Raw genomic sequence first — 19375 nt, 5'->3', positions numbered from 1 at the left:
GATTTGGTCCTAAAAATTGCATGCCCATCAAATTTCATTTAAAGTGCATTGGGGGGGCACGGCTAGATGGCACAGTGGATAGAGGCACTGGGCCTGGATTCAGGAGTACCTGAGTTCAAATCCAAGCCTCAGACACTTGACACTTACCAGCTGTGTGTCCCTGGGCAAGTCACTTAACACCCATTGCATTGCAAAAAAAAAAAAATAATAATAAATAAAGTGCATTAGGAATGGGGGCAGCTAGGTGGCACAGTGGAATAAAGCACGGGTCCGGGATTCAGGAGGACCTGAGTTCAAATCTGGCCTCAGTCACTTGACCCTTAACTAGGCTGTGTGACCCTGGGCAAGTCATTTAAACCCTCATTGCCTTGCAAAAAACCCCCAAAAAACAAAAAAAAAGGCCAAAAAAAACCAAAAAAAAATAAACCAAACCCCAAAACAATAAAGTTGCATTAGTGGGTTTGGTACTTAAAGGAGCCCCCAGCCCAATTCTTTGTGAGTACAAAGAAATTGTGTCAATATCATGTAATGAGAACAAGCTACTTCTGATGTTTACTTGTTTTGTTAAAACTGGAAAATTAGATGTGGGTTTTTGCTTAAAGTAGAGCCTACCTGTAATTAATTATGGCATAACCAGGTTTTATTTGATTTGCTATTCCTTGCTAGCCCTTGAAGAAAATCGTCTCCAAGATGAAGAACCTGTGTACCCCTGGTGAATGGACTTAAGAAAAATTCAAGTTTGAAAGTCCTCAAGTAAGGAACCTGTTGACTGTTATGAAAACAATATTGCAATGTCTCTGGGAACTAACTGCCTGTAAGGAGGGGTTGGAGGTCATAGTCCTAAATAAGTAACTTGTGTCACTGTGCTGTATCAAACAAGGCTAATAGAGTCCCCATGCTATTCAATCTAGGGGAAGAAATGGAATTCTGATGCAGTACAAAAACCTTCTGACCCCCCGGAGGGGAAGCAGCATGGGATATAATAATGCAAGACTGGGCTTTGCATCTGGCTCTGTCACTAACTAGTTGTGGATCCTCGGGAAAACTTCTGTTCTCCCTAATCTGTAAAATGGGAGTGTGAGTGGGCTAGCTGATCTCTAAGGTTTAACATTTTATAGTTCTGTGACTCAGGATCACATTTGGTTTGGCAGGGCACTTTACTCTGTGGGTTTCATGCTGTCTGTCTTACTACTTTACATAAGACCTGGTGGAATAATGGATAGTTGCTGAATTTGGAGTTAGAGAGACCTGAGTTTGAATTTTCCCTTGGACAGTTAATAGCTGTGTGACCCTAGGCCAATCACTTCATCTCTTTTAGTCCCAGTTTCTTCAGCTATAAAATGGATATAGTAATAGCACCTGCTCCATAGTGTTGTTGTGAGGATCAAATGAAGTAATACATTTTTAAATTGTTCTGCAGCCTTTAAAATACTACCTAAATATTAGCTATTGTTATCATTATGAAAAAAAACACCTCATGAGCAAAGAATAGGAACTTGGTCAAGAAACTTTTGTGATTAAAAACAACAGTTTCAGAGGGAGAATATTTGGGATGGAAAGCTATCTTGCGCTAGAAATGTTTTTAGTGTGAGATTGGAATGGAGGGTAAGGGAATTATTTCTCTACCCCCCATAATTGTTAATACTAGCTGACAATTATATATTTCTTTAAGGTTTGCAAGGCACTTTGCATATATACCTCTTTTGATTCTTTTACAACAACACTGTGAGGGTAGGCACTATTATTATCTTTATTTTGCAGATGAGGAAACTATCACTGAGAGAGGGTAAGGTGACTTCCCCAGGAGTATACAACTGGTAAGTATGTGATGCACATTTTGAACTCAGGTCTTCCTGTCTCCAAGTCCAGTGGGAAAGGGGAAAGGGAAGAGGAAGGAAACAAGCATTATTAGAGTGTCTACTATGTTCCAGGCATTGTACTAAGGGCTTTTACAAATATCATCTTCTTGAATCGTCACAACAACCCTATGAAATAGGGTGCTATTATGATTTCCATTTTATAGTGAGAAAACTGAGACAGAGGTTAAGTGACTTACCCAAGGTCACACACCTAGGAAGTATTTGAGGCCAGATTTGAAACTCAGGTCTTCTTAACTCCAGACCTAGGCCTCTATCCACAGTTCCACCACCTAGTTTGCCACTAGGACCTACTGGAAGAGCAAATGGGACTAAAATGCAAAATAAACCATCAAGCAGGTGGCAATTAAGGGATTGAGCTGTGTTTGCATTTGGCAGTACTAGGGAGGCAGTGTTCCAAACCATGTCCTGAGCCAAAAGGCCTCATTTTGAAATAGCTTAAGAGATGCATCACATGCTGCCTGGTGCTAGAGCAAAGTTGCATCTGCCCTGGCAAATATGTCCCCAGGAAACTGCTTGTCTTTAGTGACAAGCAGACAGCTGCTTCTCTTGAAAACCGTCTGCTTCCTGACAGACAAGCATCCACTTTAGCTCTGCTTGTTTGTGTTGTTTTGGGGGGGGCTGTGAAGATGCCAATTGTTTGAGGGAAACATTTCCACTTCTAACTCCAGTGGAGACATTGGCCAAAAATCACACTTTGGCAGAGGTGCAGTGAAGGTTAGGACTCAGTGTGGATTTTACAAAGATGGGCTGAGGGGAAGTGGGGTAAATAAGGTGGCCCATTATTGCACAAATTTAGATGCACCATAGCTTAAATCCTGTTTATGCAAATATAACAACTCTATTTCATAGAATTCTAGATATAATATAAGCCTGGCATGTCACTGTATTTGGGCTCTTACCCTACAAATGTTTGCCCAAGAAGATAGAAGTATTCATCTGTCTTAATTGAAAGAATAGTTTTCTTTATCTAGGGCTAGCTGTCACCAGAGTATTTTTTGTGTGTCCCCAACATCTAGCACAGTGCCTGTAAGAGCTTAATAAATGCTTATTTATTGATTGATTCCTTCCTCCCCCCCCCACCTCCACCGCCAGGGGCAATGAGGTTTAAGTTACTTGCCTAGGGTCATGTAGCTAGTAAGTGTAAAGTATATGAGGCTGGATTTGAACTCAGGTCCTCCTGAATCCAGGGCCAGTGCTTTATCCACTGTGCTATCTAGCTACCCTTTTTTCTTTTTAGCAACAAACATTTATGTTATTTTTTCCAGTTACATGTAAGGGTAGTTTTTAACATTTATTTTCATAAGATTTAGAGTTCCAAATTTTTCTCCCTCCCTCCCTTTCCTCCCCCCCCCCCCCACAAGATTGCAATCAGGTTACATATGTACAATCCACAAGTGTTCTTTTTATCAGTTCTTTCTATGGGCGTGGATAGTATACTTCCTCATTAGTTCCTTGGGATTGTCTTGGATCATTGCATTGCTGAGAGTAGTTAAGTCATTCACAATTGCTCATTGAACAATACTGCTGTCACTATGCATAATGTCCTCCCAGCTCTGCTCACTTCACTATACATCGATGTTCATTAGTCTTTCCAGGTTTATTGGTGATCATTCTGTTTGTCATTTCCTGTAGCACAAGACCATTCCACTACAATCGTATAGCACAGCTTTTTCCATCATTCCTCAATTGATGGGCATTCCCTCGATTCTCAATTCTTAGCCTCCACCAAGAGTTGCTATAAATATTTTTTGTACAATTTTTCCCCCTTTTCTCTTTTTCATGATTACTATTGTTAACTGTTTCCCTTCCATCCTTTTCCCTTCGCCATGATATTTATTCTATTATCCATCTTCTTTCATCCTATCACTCTTCAAAAGTGATTTGCTTCTGTCTGTCCCTTCCTCGACTCTGCCCTTCCTTCTTTTGCCCCTCTCTCTTTATCCCCTTCCCCTCTTATTTTCCTGTAGGGTTAGAGAGATTATTCCACTCAATTGAGTGTGTACGTTATTCCCTCCTTGAGCCAATTCTTTTTTTTTTTTTTTTTTTTTTGGTGAGGCAATTGGGGTCAAGTGACTTGGCCAGGGTCACACAGCTAATAAGTGTCGAGGGTCTGAGGCCGGATTTAAACTCAGGTCCTGAAGGGCCGGTGCTCTATCCACCGCACCACCTAGCTGCCCCCCTTGAGTCAATTCTAATGAGATTGAGGTCTTTGAGCCAATTCTGATGAGTGTTAGGCTCATTTACTGCCCAGATTAAATAGATTACTCCACCCAGTTGGGTGTGTCTATTAGTCCCTCCTTGAAGCAGCTCTGTTGAGTTTAAGGTCTTTGAGCCTTTTCTGATGAGTGTAAAATTCATTTACTGCCCTGCTCCTCTCCCATCTCTTCCCCCACTCCATAGGCCTTTTCCTGTTTCTTTCATGTAGGATTTCACCTCTGCCCTTCCCCCTCCCCCAGTGCATTCCCTTCACCCCTCAATTTAACCCTAAAGATATCATCACCTAGGTAGTTGACACAGTGGACAAAGCATCACCCCTGGACCCAGGGGGATCTCAGCTAAAACCTGGCCTCAGACACAAGACAGTCACCCACTGTACGACCCCAGGTATGTCCCCCAGCTCCAATTTTTTATGGTTCTCTAGGGTCTTGTATTTGAAAGTCAAATTTGTCATTCAGTTCAGGCCTTTTCATCACAAATATCTGAAAGTCTTCTTTTTCATTAAAGTCCCATTTTTTCTGCTGAAAGATTATGCTGAGTTTTGCTGGGTAGGTGATTCTTGGTTGTAATCCCAATTCCTTTGCCCTTTGGAATATCATATTCCATGCCCTCTGGTCCTTTAATGTAGAAGCTGCTAGATCTTGTGCTATCCTGACTGGGGCTCCACAGTACTTGAATTCTTTCTTTTTGGCAGCTTGCAATATTTTCTCCTTGACCTGAGAGCTCTGGAATTTGGCTATAAAATTCCTAGGAGTTTTCCTTTTGGGATTTCTTTCTGGAGATGATCGGTAGATTCTTTCAATTTCTATTTTAGCTTCTTCTTCTAGAATTTCAGGCCAATTTTCCCTGAGTATATCTTGGAAGATGATGTCTAAGCTCTTTCCTTAATCATGGTTTTCAGGTAGACCAATAATTTTCAAATTATCTCTCCTGGACCTATATTCCAGGTCAGCAGTTTTTCCAGAAGATATTTCACATTGCCCTCTATTTTTTTATTCATTTGGATTTGCTTTATTGTGTCTTGGTTTCTCATAAAGTCACTGGCTTCCATTTGTTCAATCCTCATTCTCAGGCAATTATTTTCATCAGAGAGCTTTTGTACCTCCTTTTCCATTTGGCCAATTTGACTTTTCAAGCTGTTGACTTCTTTCTCATGTCTTTCCTGCATTTCCCTCATTTCTCTTTCCATTTTTTCCTCTTCCTCTCTAATTTTATCTTCAAAGTCCTTTTTGAGCACCTCTATGGCCTGAGACCAATTCATATTTTTCTTGGAAGCTTTAGATATAGGGGCCCTGATGTTGACAACTTCCTCTGAGGGTGCCCCTTGGTCTTCCTTGTTACTGAAGAAACTTTCTATGGTCTTCACCTTTCTCTGTTTGCTCATCTTGCCTTTCTTTTACTAGACTTTTAGCTCCTTAAAGTGGGGCACTGTTTCCAGGCTGCAGTATCCCAAGCTTCAGAAGTCTCAGGTAGTATGATTTAAGGAGGATCAGGTTCTTCACTCAATTGGCCTGTTCCCTGGTCCATAGATGACCTCAGACCAACTTGCTAATCAACCAGTTTTGTGTGTTGTGGTTGTTAGCTCTGATGAGCCTGAGCCCCTCCCTCACCTGGGCCACTGCAGCTCAAGTCTACCTCCTGGTTCTCAGCAGAGGTGAAAAATCCAAGTTCTGCCTCAGCACCAGCATAGACCCCTGTAGTCTCTCCCCTGCCCAGGGCTCAAGCCCTCTCACCAGACTGTGAGCTTAGTTCCAGACGACACTGGTGCTTCAGCTGATTCAGAGGCTATGGGGTCTCCTTCTCTGGTGAGGACTTCCTGAGACTGGATTCGTGTCAGGGTGACTGTGGGGTTGGGCCCAACTCCTGTATCAGCACAGCAGCTCCCTCCTCCTGACCTTCCAAGCTGTTCTTGGTTAGAAGATGATTTCAGCACATTCTTCTGTGAGTTTTGCTGCTCCAGGCATTTTCCTATGGCATTATTCAGATGTTTTTTGGAGCAATTGTGTCATGAGTTTGACAGCTCACTGCCTTTCCTCTGCCATCTTGGCTCTGCCAATTGATTGATTCTTTTTTTGTTGTTGTTGTTGTTTTTGTTTTTTGGTTAGGCAATTGGGGTTAAGTGACTTGCCCAGGGTCACACAGCCAGTAAGTGTTAAGTGTCTGAGGCCGGATTTGAACTCAGGTACTCCTGACTCCAGGGCCGGTGCTCTATCCACTGCGCCATCTAGCTGCCCCCCAATTGATTGATTCTTAAAGTGGTTGTTATAGCTAGCATAGGTAGGGTAAGGAGAGAGAGAGAGAGAGAGAGAGAGAGAGAGAGAGAGAGAGAGAGAGAGAGAGAGAGAGAGAGAGAGAGAGAGAGAGAGGGTAGGATCACTGTGGGAAAACAAGTATTTGAGACACCCCAGAAAACCATCCAGCCTCAGTCACTTAATCTACAAGTCTGTCCACAACAAGCATTTATTAAGGACTTCTCATGTCCTTTCTCTCAGCATTGATCTCTCGGAGTTACTGTTTCCTCACCTATGAAATGAAAATAATTCTTGTGCTACCTGTCCCATTGGGTTGTTATAAGGAAAGCAAAGTACTGTATAAACTGGGAGTTGTTACTACAGTTTGAATTTATTCCTTAACCTCCTTGGCTCCTTTTCAGACTGGTGGAGGTGGTGATTTGAGGTAGGCAGGCTTTGGGGTACTCCATGACAAGTTACTCCCTATTCTGCCTGTACATAAAGCTGGTCCCCATCCCCAACCCTCCCTATAATAGAAATGATTAAAAGTCAAATTATTTCCCAGAACTCTTCAGATTTGTAGTTCAGTGGCAAGAGTGGTGGACTTGGAGTCTTGGGAACTGGGCTGGTATCTTGGCTCCCCTGAAACTGACTAGATACATAGATCTGAACAAGTCACATAACTTCGATGGATATCAGTTTTCTTTTTTGTAAAATGGGGGAATAATAACATTTGTAGTACTATCTCACAAGTTATTAGCACCATTCTTATCTTTGTCCCCAGGCTTTCCAACAACAGCATTACCCACCAAGGTGTTTCTGCCCTGCTTCAGGTCCTGGAAAGTAATGTTACTATCAAATCAGTCTGGTAAGTTGTCTCTCCTCAGAGAAGTCTTTCTCTATTTTGAGCAGCCCTGATTTCCTCAATTTTTCAATCAGACCTACCAACCAATATTTGAGAGGGCTTTCTAGTTGCCTAGCCCTATGCTAGGGACTTGGGGTATATCAAGTGGGTCATAGAAGAGAAAGGAGAGGGGGAAGTTAGGTGATGCAGTAGATAAAGCACCCACCCCAGATTCAGGAGGACCTGAATTTGAATCTGGACTCAGACACTTGATATTTAACTAGCTGCGTGACCCTGGGCAAGTCACTTAACCCTCATTGCCCCACCAAAAAAAAAAAAAAAAAGGAAAGGAAAAATCACAGTTCCTGCTCGCAGGGAGGCAACCTAGATTTAATTTTTAATGGCCAAAATATGTTACCATATGTGGCTATATTTCAAAGGATATGATTTAGCCTATGATGTATAACAAATCTGACCATATATTCAAAACAAAAAACAATCATGATGCGTGATCTAAAGAAGGATATGCCTTTTGTAAAACTTTGTTGAAAATTTTTCTATTTTTTTTTGGTAAGACATAGTTGTCACAATTTTGGGGATGTCAGAGAGAGGTGCCACATTTGTGTACTAGGTCAGATTTTAGGTAGATCACCTCTGAATTTCCTTCCAGCTATATGATGCTGTGACTCTGTAATATCTAAGTTTTTGTAAAGTCACATTATAATGTTTTACCATACTTACAAAACTAACATTGAGTCTTTTTTTTTTTTTTTTTGGTGAGGCAATTGGGGTTAAGTGACTTGCCCAGGGCCACACAGCTAGTAAGTGTTAAGTGTCTGAGGTCCAATTTGAACTCAGGTACTCCTGACTCCAGGGCCGGCACTCTATCCACTGCACCACCTAGCTGCCCCTAACATTGAGTCTTAATATCAGAAGCATATTTGCCAAAACTGTATTCTTACCAGTAATTCCAGTAGGTTTTCATTCATTTGTTTCAGTCATGTTTGACTCTTTGTGACCCCATTTGGGTTTTCACTTGGCAAAGACAGTGGTTTGCCATTTCTTTCTCATTATATAAATGAGGAACTGAGGCAAGCAAGGTTAAGTGACTTGCCCAGGGTCACACAGCTAGTAAGTGTCTGAGGCCAGATTGGAACTCAGGAAAATGAGTCTTCCTGACTCCAGGACCTGTGTTCTATCCATTGTACCACTTAGCTGCCTTCCAGTAAGTGATTAGTTCACATTAACAAGTGAAATGTTTCCTTCAATCAAACTGCAGCCTCTTAGTTACAGTATTTTGGGGCTCTATTTTCCACACCTTTAGTTCCTCTCTGGACCTTCTCTATTTTCCCCTCCCTTGTATCTCACATTAATTACAAAGGCTGGACCTGATCTCAGTACTTCACCTTAAAAAGAAAGGCTTACTCTGTGCTGAATAAATCAGGTGAATTATGACCCAGGGTATGTCAACAAAGACCAAGCAGTTCTATTCCCAGATGGTTATCAAGTCATAATAGGGTGGTTTTAATTTCTTGATTTATATCCTGTCAGTTTCCTGGCCCATATATCTCACTGCCTTTTCCCCAGATCTCCTATGTCCAATTAAGTTCCACAGAGAAGGGAAGTAAGTGTGTGTTAGGGGGAAAGGAGTAGTGAGGGGTCACAGAAACACTTTTAGGACACTGGTTCTATGGAAGATGCTGACATACAGATCCTGTCTCTGCTCTCACGTAGAAGAAAAGAGAGCTGAAACCAGTCTAGTGGAAAGAGCTCTGTATTTGTTGTCAGAAGACCTGGGTTCAAATTCTCACTCTTTTGCTTTATTATCTGAGTGATCTTGATTAAGCCACATCTTTGTGGGCCTCATTACCTCATCTCTAAAAACTAAGGAAGTTGGATTAGATTATTTTACAGGGCTCTTCCAGCTCTAATGTCTATAATTTTGTATGACTACATGATTTCTAATGTCTTTTTATAATAAATAACTCATATTTATTTAGTGCTTTTTTGGTTTTTAAAAATAGATTACATGAAGCTCATTTGATACTTATGACAATTCTGTGAAATAGGTAATATTATTATCCCTATTTCACAAAGAAAGAAATTAAGGCTCAGAGAAGTTAAACCTTTTTTCCAAGATCATACAGAGTACCTGAGGATATAACTGAACCTAAGTTTTCTGAAAATAACAATGTGGATTATTAAATATTGCAGTAGGTTTTTTTTTCTTTTAACCAAAAACTTCCCTTATGCTTTCATGGTTTTAGGCTCAGAGGGAACAATTTCACTCCAGAGGAAATTGAGCAGCTCAGCCTCATGGATGCCAGACTTCTGCTTTGATCACCAAGAGTCAATTTGTTTGGGGAGTTTTGAGTTAGGCCTTGTATACTAGGAAATTTGGTTTGATGAAGAATTAAACTCTGTCCTCCCCAGTTCCTGTTAGCCCCAGGATATTGAGTTAGACACTTTCAGATTGGAGCAGTATTCAACAACCAAAGATCCCTCTCTAAAGCCTATTTACATCAAGCCCCTACCAGATTCCACCCTGTAAACTGAAATTTGACTGACATAATCTAGTGAATCCCTCTGGAGGTTGGTGGGCATCTCCTGGGTGCATAATATATGGTCTTATGCTTTAACCTTCTGAAGCAGAGGAGAGTAAGCTCTGTTAGCTTTAATTGAATGTCTGCTTTTCTACAGAATACTATGCTACCCATAAAAATCCTGATTGTTTATGTAAAGGGGAGGGTTGGAGGATGGTAATGAAGCTGAAGGAAGGAAAAGTTCAGGAAAAATGAATGTCCCCTTTACCCTGGTAGCTCTTTCTCCTGGGCCTTAAGTACGATCCTAGATCACTGCCCTGAATCTATACTCCTATCATGAATCCTGGGCTCTGATATTGCATCTGTTTGCCCTACCAGTCAATCAACCCACCAACCAACAAGCATGCATTAAATGTGCACCGTCCTAGGTGCAGTACTGTCCTAGGTGCTGATCATAGAAATACAAATGTGAGTTGGTTCTTGCACTTGGGGCAGCTAGGTGGCACAGTAGACAGAGCACTGGCCCTGAAATTGGGAAGACCTGAGTTCAAATCTCACCTGAGACACTTACTAGCCATGTGACCCTGGGCAAGTCACTTAACCCCAATTGCCTTAAATATCTGGGGTCATCTCCAGTCATCCTGATATATATCTTGCCACTGGACCCAGAAGGCTTTGGAGGAGAGAGTGAAGTTGGTGACCTTGCAAAATCCTCCCTCATTTAAATCCAGTTCTCACTGCAAGTCATGACATCATTTGAATGTCATGGACCTCTTCAAGAATGAAAGACAGTCCTTGCACTCAAGGAGCTTACATTCTACATACACAACACATACTACCCTGTTCGGTGCTTCTTCATGTGTTGAATAGGTCAGGATATTTCTTCTCTCAGTTCTTTTATTTGATATATATGTCCACTAGGTGAGGGCTAAGCTCTACCTCTCCATTTGGTGTTTACAATACTACTGGGAAGGGCAGCTTGATAGTGAATGATAATTTCCCTATTCAGGTCTAAAATTGCAAGAAAACTAGGAATTTGGGGTTCATCCTGAAATAAACTGGCTACAAGTGGGGTTTTGAGGGATAAAACTATGTGAACTGAACTACATATGAAAATTTCTTTTAAATCATATAAAATGTCCATAAATAGATGGAGTCTTTGGAAACTAAGATTCATCATATTGCAGCATTTTAAAGTCACTTAAGGACTGAATTTTGAGAGATGTCAGATGGTTTTCTAATTTGATGCCTTTGGATTTTTGTATATGAAATGAACTCTGTTGAGATATTTTTTGGATAGGAATTCTGAAACAGACCTCTGGCAGTTGTTTCTCTGATCTAGGTTTGCCAGTAGTGGAATATTTATGTTTGTAAAGTTGAATATGAAAAACTTCCTGGAAGGATCTGTGATTTCTTTCAGCATGGGGAGTTCCTGGTATGAGAACTCTATCCATCAACACAGTCTGTGCTTTAGTTGTGGGGAATTGCCTGAGACACAAAGAGGTAAAATTACTTGTTCAGGCTCACAGAGCTAGGAAATTTCAGGGCTGGGATCTGAACCTAGGACTTCCTGATTTCAAACCCAGTACTGTATTCACTATGCCAGGCTGACTGTATGAAGACCAATAAACAAATTATTGAGCACTGCTGTGTTGCAAGGCACTATGCAAGGCACTGGGGATACAAAGAAGAAAATGAATGAGCCCTGCTCAAGGATTTGGATCTATCAGGTGCAAAATAAGGCCCTCACTATTAAAAAAAAACTACTGTCACAACTCTTTATCTTTCTGGAACTACAAAGCCAAGAGAGAACGGGTGGGATTGTGGGGAGAGATAGGTTGTTAATATTTATAAAGCACTTTGTATTTTCTCAGAGTTTGTATTTTTATAGAAAATGTGACTATGAACTTTTATGTAAACATTAAGCTATAAGTATACATAATATTAAAGTATTTTGTCACTAAAGCTGCCTTTGTCATAAATAAGACTTTCTAAATACATGAGACTTGCTTCATGTTGAAGAATAAATATTCCTCATTGTAAAAAAGGTTTTTTTTTTTTTTAATCAGACAATTTTTACTTAAGAAAGAATGCTTAGAAATAGATTGCCTGGCAAGGAAAACACACTTATCTTTCAGCTAGGAAAAAGCAAATGTAGCACAAATTCCCAATGAGCCATTTGAGAACTTCTCTGAAACTAAAATTGCAGGCAAATTAGAGCCTCTGCATCTCACTAAGGTGAAGAGACGTGACTGAAGACACTTTTGACAGAAACAAAATGTGGAAAGTTTTATCTATTTCTTTTCAGTAGGCACTTAGTTGAAGTAACCTCTTTCTGTTTGTCCCAACAGAACACTTATTTTCAACATTGAATGAGGCAAGGTTCCTTTGTCATTAGCTGGAATTAAATACTTTGGGGCTTCATTGCCTTTGTCTAAAGAAGGTATGTCAAGGACTAGAAAGCTTCTGTAGGGACTGAAGATACCTGTTCTCTCCTGGATTCTGAGAAAGGTGTTTATTTTGGAGGGTGATGAGGAGGGGTAAAAGATGTTTTGTAATTTTTTTTTTTAATTCAATTTTCAGTTCTGAATTCTTTCCTTCCCTTCCCCCATCCATATCTATTGAGAAGGCAAGACAAATAAAACCCATTACAAATATATATTATAATGCAAAGCAAATTTCCTTATTTGCTATGTCTAAAAGAAAGAAAGAAAAGAAAAAGAAGAAAATTTGCTTCAATCTATATTCTTGAGTCCATGAGCTATCTGGAGATGGGTAGCATGTTTTATCATTAACCCTTTGCAATTGTAGTGGATCATTGTATTGATCAGTTATCATCTCCTTCACAGTTGATTATCTTTTTTTTTATCATAAAAGTATTTTATTATTTTCCAGTTACATGTAAAGATAGTTTTAAACATTTGTTTTTATAAGATTTTTAATTCCAAATTTTTCTCCCTCCCTCCCCTCCCCCCTCCCCAAGACAGAAAGCAATCTGATCTAGGTTATATATGTACAATCACATTAAACATATTTCTGTATTAATCATGTTGTGAAAGAAGAAACAGAACAAAAGGGAAAATCCTCAAAAAAGTAAAAACAAAAACAAAAGTAGAAACAGAATGGTTCAATCTTCATTCAGAATCCACAGTTCTTTTTTCTGGATGTGGAGAACATTTTCCATCATGAGTTCTTTGGAATTGTCTTGGATAATTACACTGCTGAGAAGAGCTAAGTCTATCACAGCTGATCATCACACAATGTTGCTGTTCCTATGTACAAATGTTCTCCTGGTTCTGCTCATTTCAGTCCATGTAAGTCTTTCCAGGTTTTTCTGAAATCTGCCTGCTCATTATTATTTTTTAAATTTTTTGTCGAGGCAATTGGGGTTAAGTGAGTTGCCCAGGGTCACACAGCTAGTAAGTGTTAAGTGTCTGAGGCCGGATTTGAACTCAGGTCCTCCTGACTCCAGGGCCAGTGCTCTATCCACTGTGCCACCCAGCTGTCCCCTGCTCATTATTTCTTACAGCACAATAGTATTTCATTACATTCATACACCACATTTATTTAAGATTTTTGTATCGATATTCATTAGGGAAATTGGTCTATGATTTTCTTTCTCTGTTTTGGCTCTGCCTGGTTTAGGTGTCAATACCATATTTGTGTCATAAATGGAATTTGATAGAACTCCACCTATTTTTCCAAATAATTTGTATAATAGTGGAATTAATTGTTCTTTAAATGTTTGGTAGAATTCACTTGTAAACCCATCTGGCCCTGGAGTTTTTTTTCTTGGGGAGTTCATTGATGGCTTGTTCAGTTTCTTTTCCTAAAATGGGCTTATTTAGGAATTTCATTTCCTCTTCTGTTAATCTGGGCAGTTTACATTTTTTAAATATTCATCCATTTCATTTAGATTTGTGTTAAGATAATGGCATTTGGTAGTCACCTAGGGATCAGACTTGATTGACTTAGTAGTGTTTGAATTGGGTGTGAAAGAGGAACTACTAAGTACCCACTTAAAGGTGATTAGATCTTGAATTTAAATTTAGCCAACCCGGAGAAGGAGTGTTCTCAGAGGCTATGGACTGCTACATCGACAGGAGACCACTCTCAGCCAATCAACTTGAAGAACCTCCCATTTCTGGGAGGAGGACAGAGGAAGTAGGAAGTGGACTCTGGCAGAGGGGATCTGCCTCTTTTGGTTTGAGACTTCTGCATGGTGGTAGAATTTTATGTGGGCTGTTAGGAAAGGAAAGGTTTCTGTCTCTGGCTATACCAAATAGATCCAAGCTTTAATAAATCCTTAGAAGCCTAAATTCTTGGTGAATTTATCAGTGATTTTAGCCCAGTTTTCCCCCAAAACTGAGGGAACAGATTAGAACCCACATTTAGATTTTTAAACAACACAGTTTGTCAAATTTATTGGGCATACAGTTGAGTAAAATAGCTCTTAATTATTGCTTTAATTTCCACTTCATTGGTGGTGAATTCACCCCTTTTATTTTTGATCCTGGTAATTTGGTTTTTTTTTTCCCCCAAATTAACCAAAGGTTTATCTATTTTATTGATTTTTTTTTTCATAAACCAGCTTAGTTTTTTATGATTCATTCTATAGTTTTCTTACTTTACAATTATTATAATCTCTCTGTTGCATTTCAGGATTTCTAATTTGTATTAAATTGGGGATTTTTAATTTGTTCTTTTTATAGCTTTTTTACTTGCATGCCCAATTCCATTGATCTCATCTTTCTCTATTTTATTCATGTAAGCATTTAGAGATATAAAATTTCCCCTAAGAACTGCTTTGGCCACATCCCATAAGTTTTGGTATGTTGTCTTATTATTGTCATTCTCTTGGATGAATTTATTGATTGTTTCTATGATTTGTTGTTTGACCCACTCATTCTTTAGGATGAGATTATTTAGTTTCCAATAAATTTCTAGTCTGTCTTTCCATGGTTCTTTATTACATGTAATTTTCATTGCATCATAATCTGAGAAGGATGCATTTACTTTTTCTGCCTTTCTACATTTGACTGTGAGGTTTTTGTGCTCTAATACATGGTCAGTTTTTGAACATGTGCCATGTACTGTTGAAAAAAGGTATATTTCCTTTCTATCTCCGTTCAATTTTCTCCAGAGGTCTATCATATCTAACTTTTCTAAAATTCTATTCACCTCTTTAACTTCTTTCTTATTTATTTTGTGATTAGATTTATCTAGTTCTGAGAGGAGAAGGTTAAGATCCCCCACTAGTATAGTTTTGCTGTCTATTTCCTCTTATAACTTCTCTAAGAATTTGGATGCTATACCACTTCATGAATATCTATTTAGTATTGATATTGCTTCATTATTTATGATAGCTTTTAGCAATATGTAGTTTCCTTACTTATTTCTTTTAATTAGATCTATTTTTGCTTTTGCTTTGTCTGGAATATGGATGGCTACCCCTGCTTTTTTGACTTCTGCTGAAGCATAATATATTATGCTCCAACCTTTTGCCTTTACTCTATGTGTATCTTTCTACTTCAAATGTGTTTCTTGTAAACAACATATTGTAGGATTCTTGTTTTTAATCCACTCTATTTGATTCTTTTTTCATAATTTTTTTTGTGTAACTTTCATTTCTCTCATTTCTTTCCCCATTTTTTCTTCTATGTCTCTCATTTGATTTTTAAAATCCTTTTTGAACTCTTCCAAGAAGGCTTTTTGGTCTTGAGACATTCATCTTCCACCTTGAGGCTTCACATGTAGGCATTTTGGCATTTTGAGAGTATTTTCCTCATCTGAATTTGTGTTTTGGTCTTTTCTGTTTCTTACTCATATTGTGGCTTTTTTTTTTTTTTTGCTTTTAAAGTTGAGGTCTGCTCCTGGGGCATAGAAGCCACTGTTGCAAGCTTCTTGTGCTGGGGGATAGGGGCTGGGTCTCTGGCTTTCTGCTTTAAGGCCTCTGTGGCTTGTAGATTCCTCACAGCTCTAAACCTGCTCCCTGTGCTGGGATGGCTTGGCCAAGGTGCACCTGCCCTGTGGGTGGTTTTCTAATTGGCAGTTTGCTCTCTCAGCCAGTGCTGGCATGTCTTACAACTGGCCTGCTGCACCACCAGCCTGCTGAGAGCCTCAGTTGCTGAGCTGTGGCCAGGAGCCTCCTGCTGACTTGCCCAGACCCCCTCCACACTGTGCTGTGATCCCCTTTTGCCCAAGTGAGACTGATCTTTCCTGAAGTCTTCTAAATTATCTCAAATTGGAAGATTGTGTCTTGCTGTTTTTTTTGTAGGTTCTGTTGTTTCAGAATCCATTCAGAGGCTTGATTTAATGTTGTTTTTGAGGGAAACTTGGGAGAGCTCAGGCAACTTCCTGGCTTCTCTCTGCCATCTTCTGCCCTTCCTTTTCTCCCCCCCCCCAGATGATAATCTTTTTTGGGGGTGGGGGCAGGGCAATGAGGGTTAAGTGACTTGCCCAGGGTCACACAGCTAGTAAGTGTCAAGTATCTGAGGCTGGATTTGAACCCAGGTCCTCCTGAATCCAGGACTGGTGCTTTATCTACTGTACCACCTAGCTGCCCCCCACAAATGATAATCTTTACAATATTGCTGTTACTGTAAAAATTGTTCTCCTGGTTCTGCTTACTTCACTTTGTATCAGTTCCTATAAGTTTTCCCAGTTTTCTGAAACTATATCATATATATATATGTGTGTGTGTGTGTATTTTTTTTTTAAACAGACAATCCTGGCTTCAGAGTCTGTAGACCTCTCTGTCTCCTTAAGCAGCCCTGGGCTGGAAAAATAACTCACTGGTATTTTTATTTTTTATTTTTATTTTTGGTGGGACAATGAGGGTTAAGTGACTTCCCAGGTTCACACAACTAGTAAGTGTCAAGTGTTTGAGGCTGGATTTGCACTCAGGTCCTCTTGAATCCAGGGCTAGTACTTTATCCAATGCACCACCTAGCTGCCCCTTGAAACTAGTGTTTTTTTTTGTTGTTGTTGTTTTGGAGTTTTTTTGTGGGGCAATGAGGGTTAAATGACTAGCCCAGGGTCACACAGCTAGTAAGTGTCAAGTGTCTGAGACCAGATCTGAACTCAGGTCCTCCTTAATCCAGGACCGGTGCTTTATCCACTGTGCCACCAAATGCCCCAATCACTGGTATTTTTAAAAATTTATTTTTAGCAGGCATAGGGGATGCAGTAGATAAAGCACCGGCCCTGGATTTAGGAGGACCTGAATTCAGATCAGGCCTCAGACACTTGACACTTACTAGTTGTGTGACTCTGGGCAAGTCACTTAACCCTCATTGCCCTGCCCCCCCCCCCTCCAAATTAAATAAAATTTATTTTTGGATCAGAATTCAGTCTGGTCCTTTTCTAGATTGTTGTGGAGGAGGTATGCTGGGTGAACTAATAAAAATACTTCCTTTTACTCTGCCATCTCGACTCCACCCTGTTTTGTAATCTTTTAATGACAAGTTTTTGTTTTTGTTCTATGGCCTTGCTATCTTTGGTGAAGAATCTATATTAGAGTATAAACTACAAACTGATGTTAGCTGCTTTGGGGGAAATTTCCACAGCAATCATTAATTCCTCATAAATGAGAGTAATCTTCCAAGGTAGCTTGATTTGAAATTATTCAGAACAGGGAGGTCATAACTGAAAAACAAGTTTCAAAGGCCAGTAGAGATCCTCAAAAGCATCTTAACGCCTGTGTATAAGATTGGTCAGATTACTCTCTCTGGGGTTACTATTTTTTAAATTATCCAAAGAGAGGATAGCATAGTCAATCAGTCAATAAATATTAAGAACTTACTATATGCTTGGCACTATTCTAGAGTGATGGGCATCCAGATAGGGTAAAAGATAGTTCCTTCCCTCAAGGAGCTTATGATAAAATGGGGGATGACAATGCTGACTGGGGCTTAAGATGCCAAATGGGGATGGTGGAGAAGCTAAATCCAAAATGAGTACAGTCAGAGAAGTTAAAGAAATCTAACCTGAGTACAGCTGGATGGGAAATGAGATGTCAGTTTTCTCTCCTGTCTCCCCTCAAACAGAGGGGCAGAAGGTGCTGATGAGGCATGGGTACCAAGGCTGATTTGTATCTGTCAAGATGATGAGGTTTCCCAGTGAGTTTACTGGGGGCATGGTAGAGAAGTCAAAGAAATCCAAAATAAGTGCAGCCAGGTATGAAATGAGGAGAGGTTTACACAGTCCAGATATGTTTCCATAATAATTATGAATTCTTATGGGAAAGGTATTGGTAAGTAAGAGCTCACATGAGACCTTTTCTCATTCACAAAACCCGGACTATAATATTAAATGAAATGACATGGATTTTCATTCTGGTAAAAAAACCCTCTCTTGACTTTTCTGAATGAAAATGAATATTCTCAGGAGCATTATCATTAGGTATCAGTCTCTTAAATTGAATAGATCTGCACAGGAGAAAAACAAAACCCCCACAGGGATTATATGAATAGTTGCTATCTGAAGGTGGCTAAAATTCTAGCTATACCTGTCTAAAAATCTAATGAGTGATACCATATAAATTGAAGCTTTAGCAAGAATTTAGACTTTTAAGGCATTTATTAAGGATTATAAGAATTTCATGGGGAGAGAGAAGAGGCCAAGGTGCCTACATCTATCTATCTCCTGGAGTCAGCATTTCTTGTTCCACCTCCTCAGAGGTCCTGGCGAAAAAGAAAGATCGGAGAGAAGAGCGAGCATTTGCTACATCCCAAACACACACACACACTCCACACACACACACACACACACACACACACACAAACACACACACCACACCCACCCGCCACATGGGCTTGCCCTCAGAAGCCTTTTCCTCATGGTGGAGCTTTCCTACAGTATCTCTTCCAGTAGGGGGCATCACTAATTCTCAAATATTTATCTCTTTACCGTCTGAGAGGAGATAAGAAACTTGGAATCAATACATTTAACCAGTTTCCCCTCAGAGATTGTCTGAAGTTTTCTGTTACTCATTCTTTGCTGGGATTAAATGGAGTAGCTAAATGTTCTTGAGTTTACCAGGTATAGCAAAGGGAAGCTGGATAGTCATATGCACTAAAATGAGTATCTGTGGAGCACATTTCATGAAAACTGAAGGTGTCGTGGCTAGACCTTTTACCATATGACTAGCCCTGTGTTACATACTGTGAAAAGAACAGATAAGCAGAAGATACAGAGGGGCTGATCTTGTTTGGGAAGTGATATTAAACAATTAGAGACAATTGTAGAATTAGAGAAACAATTAAAACAATTAGAGAATACCAGAGAGGGGAAGAGCATGGTTGGGTATTGGAATAGTCAGGGAAGTCTGTTTGAAGATGGGTTTTGAGTTGATCTCTAAAGGATCATGATAGTCTGTGATACCAGGTTCTTAAAGTCTGCACAAGTGCCAGCAGGTAACATGAAATTAGAAAAGTTTCCAGTATGGGCCCAATGATGGCATCTCTTTTGGACCAGGAGGAGGTACTGGGAAAGACTGTAGTGAATGATAGTCACTCTACACGTAATTAGTTATTGGCACATGGACACCTCTTTGTGCTGTTATCTCAGAATAAATCCCACGGACACTTAGGAACAAGTAATTTTCCACAGGGAGAATTTATGTCATGATTAAGACCCTTCCCCTCCCCTATCTCTCCT

At 39.8% G+C, this 19375-nt stretch overlaps 1 protein-coding gene across 1 annotated transcript in view; it reads left to right on the top strand.

Annotated features, from left to right (window-relative positions):
- Positions 1-10298, top strand: part of NOD2 (nucleotide binding oligomerization domain containing 2) — a 44277-nt gene extending 33979 nt beyond the window's left edge. The window contains 4 exon segments of the mRNA XM_043987244.1: positions 668-696; positions 699-753; positions 7113-7196; positions 9440-10298. Coding sequence (XP_043843179.1) covers positions 668-696; positions 699-753; positions 7113-7196; positions 9440-9512 — 241 coding nt within the window. The 3' untranslated portion in view covers positions 9513-10298.
- Positions 10299-19375: the final 9077 nt, after the last annotated feature.

This window comes from Dromiciops gliroides, chromosome 2 (assembly GCF_019393635.1).
Source record: "Dromiciops gliroides isolate mDroGli1 chromosome 2, mDroGli1.pri, whole genome shotgun sequence".
Classification (NCBI taxonomy): Eukaryota; Metazoa; Chordata; class Mammalia; order Microbiotheria; family Microbiotheriidae; genus Dromiciops; species Dromiciops gliroides.
This window is presented reverse-complemented; position numbering and strand designations above follow the sequence as displayed.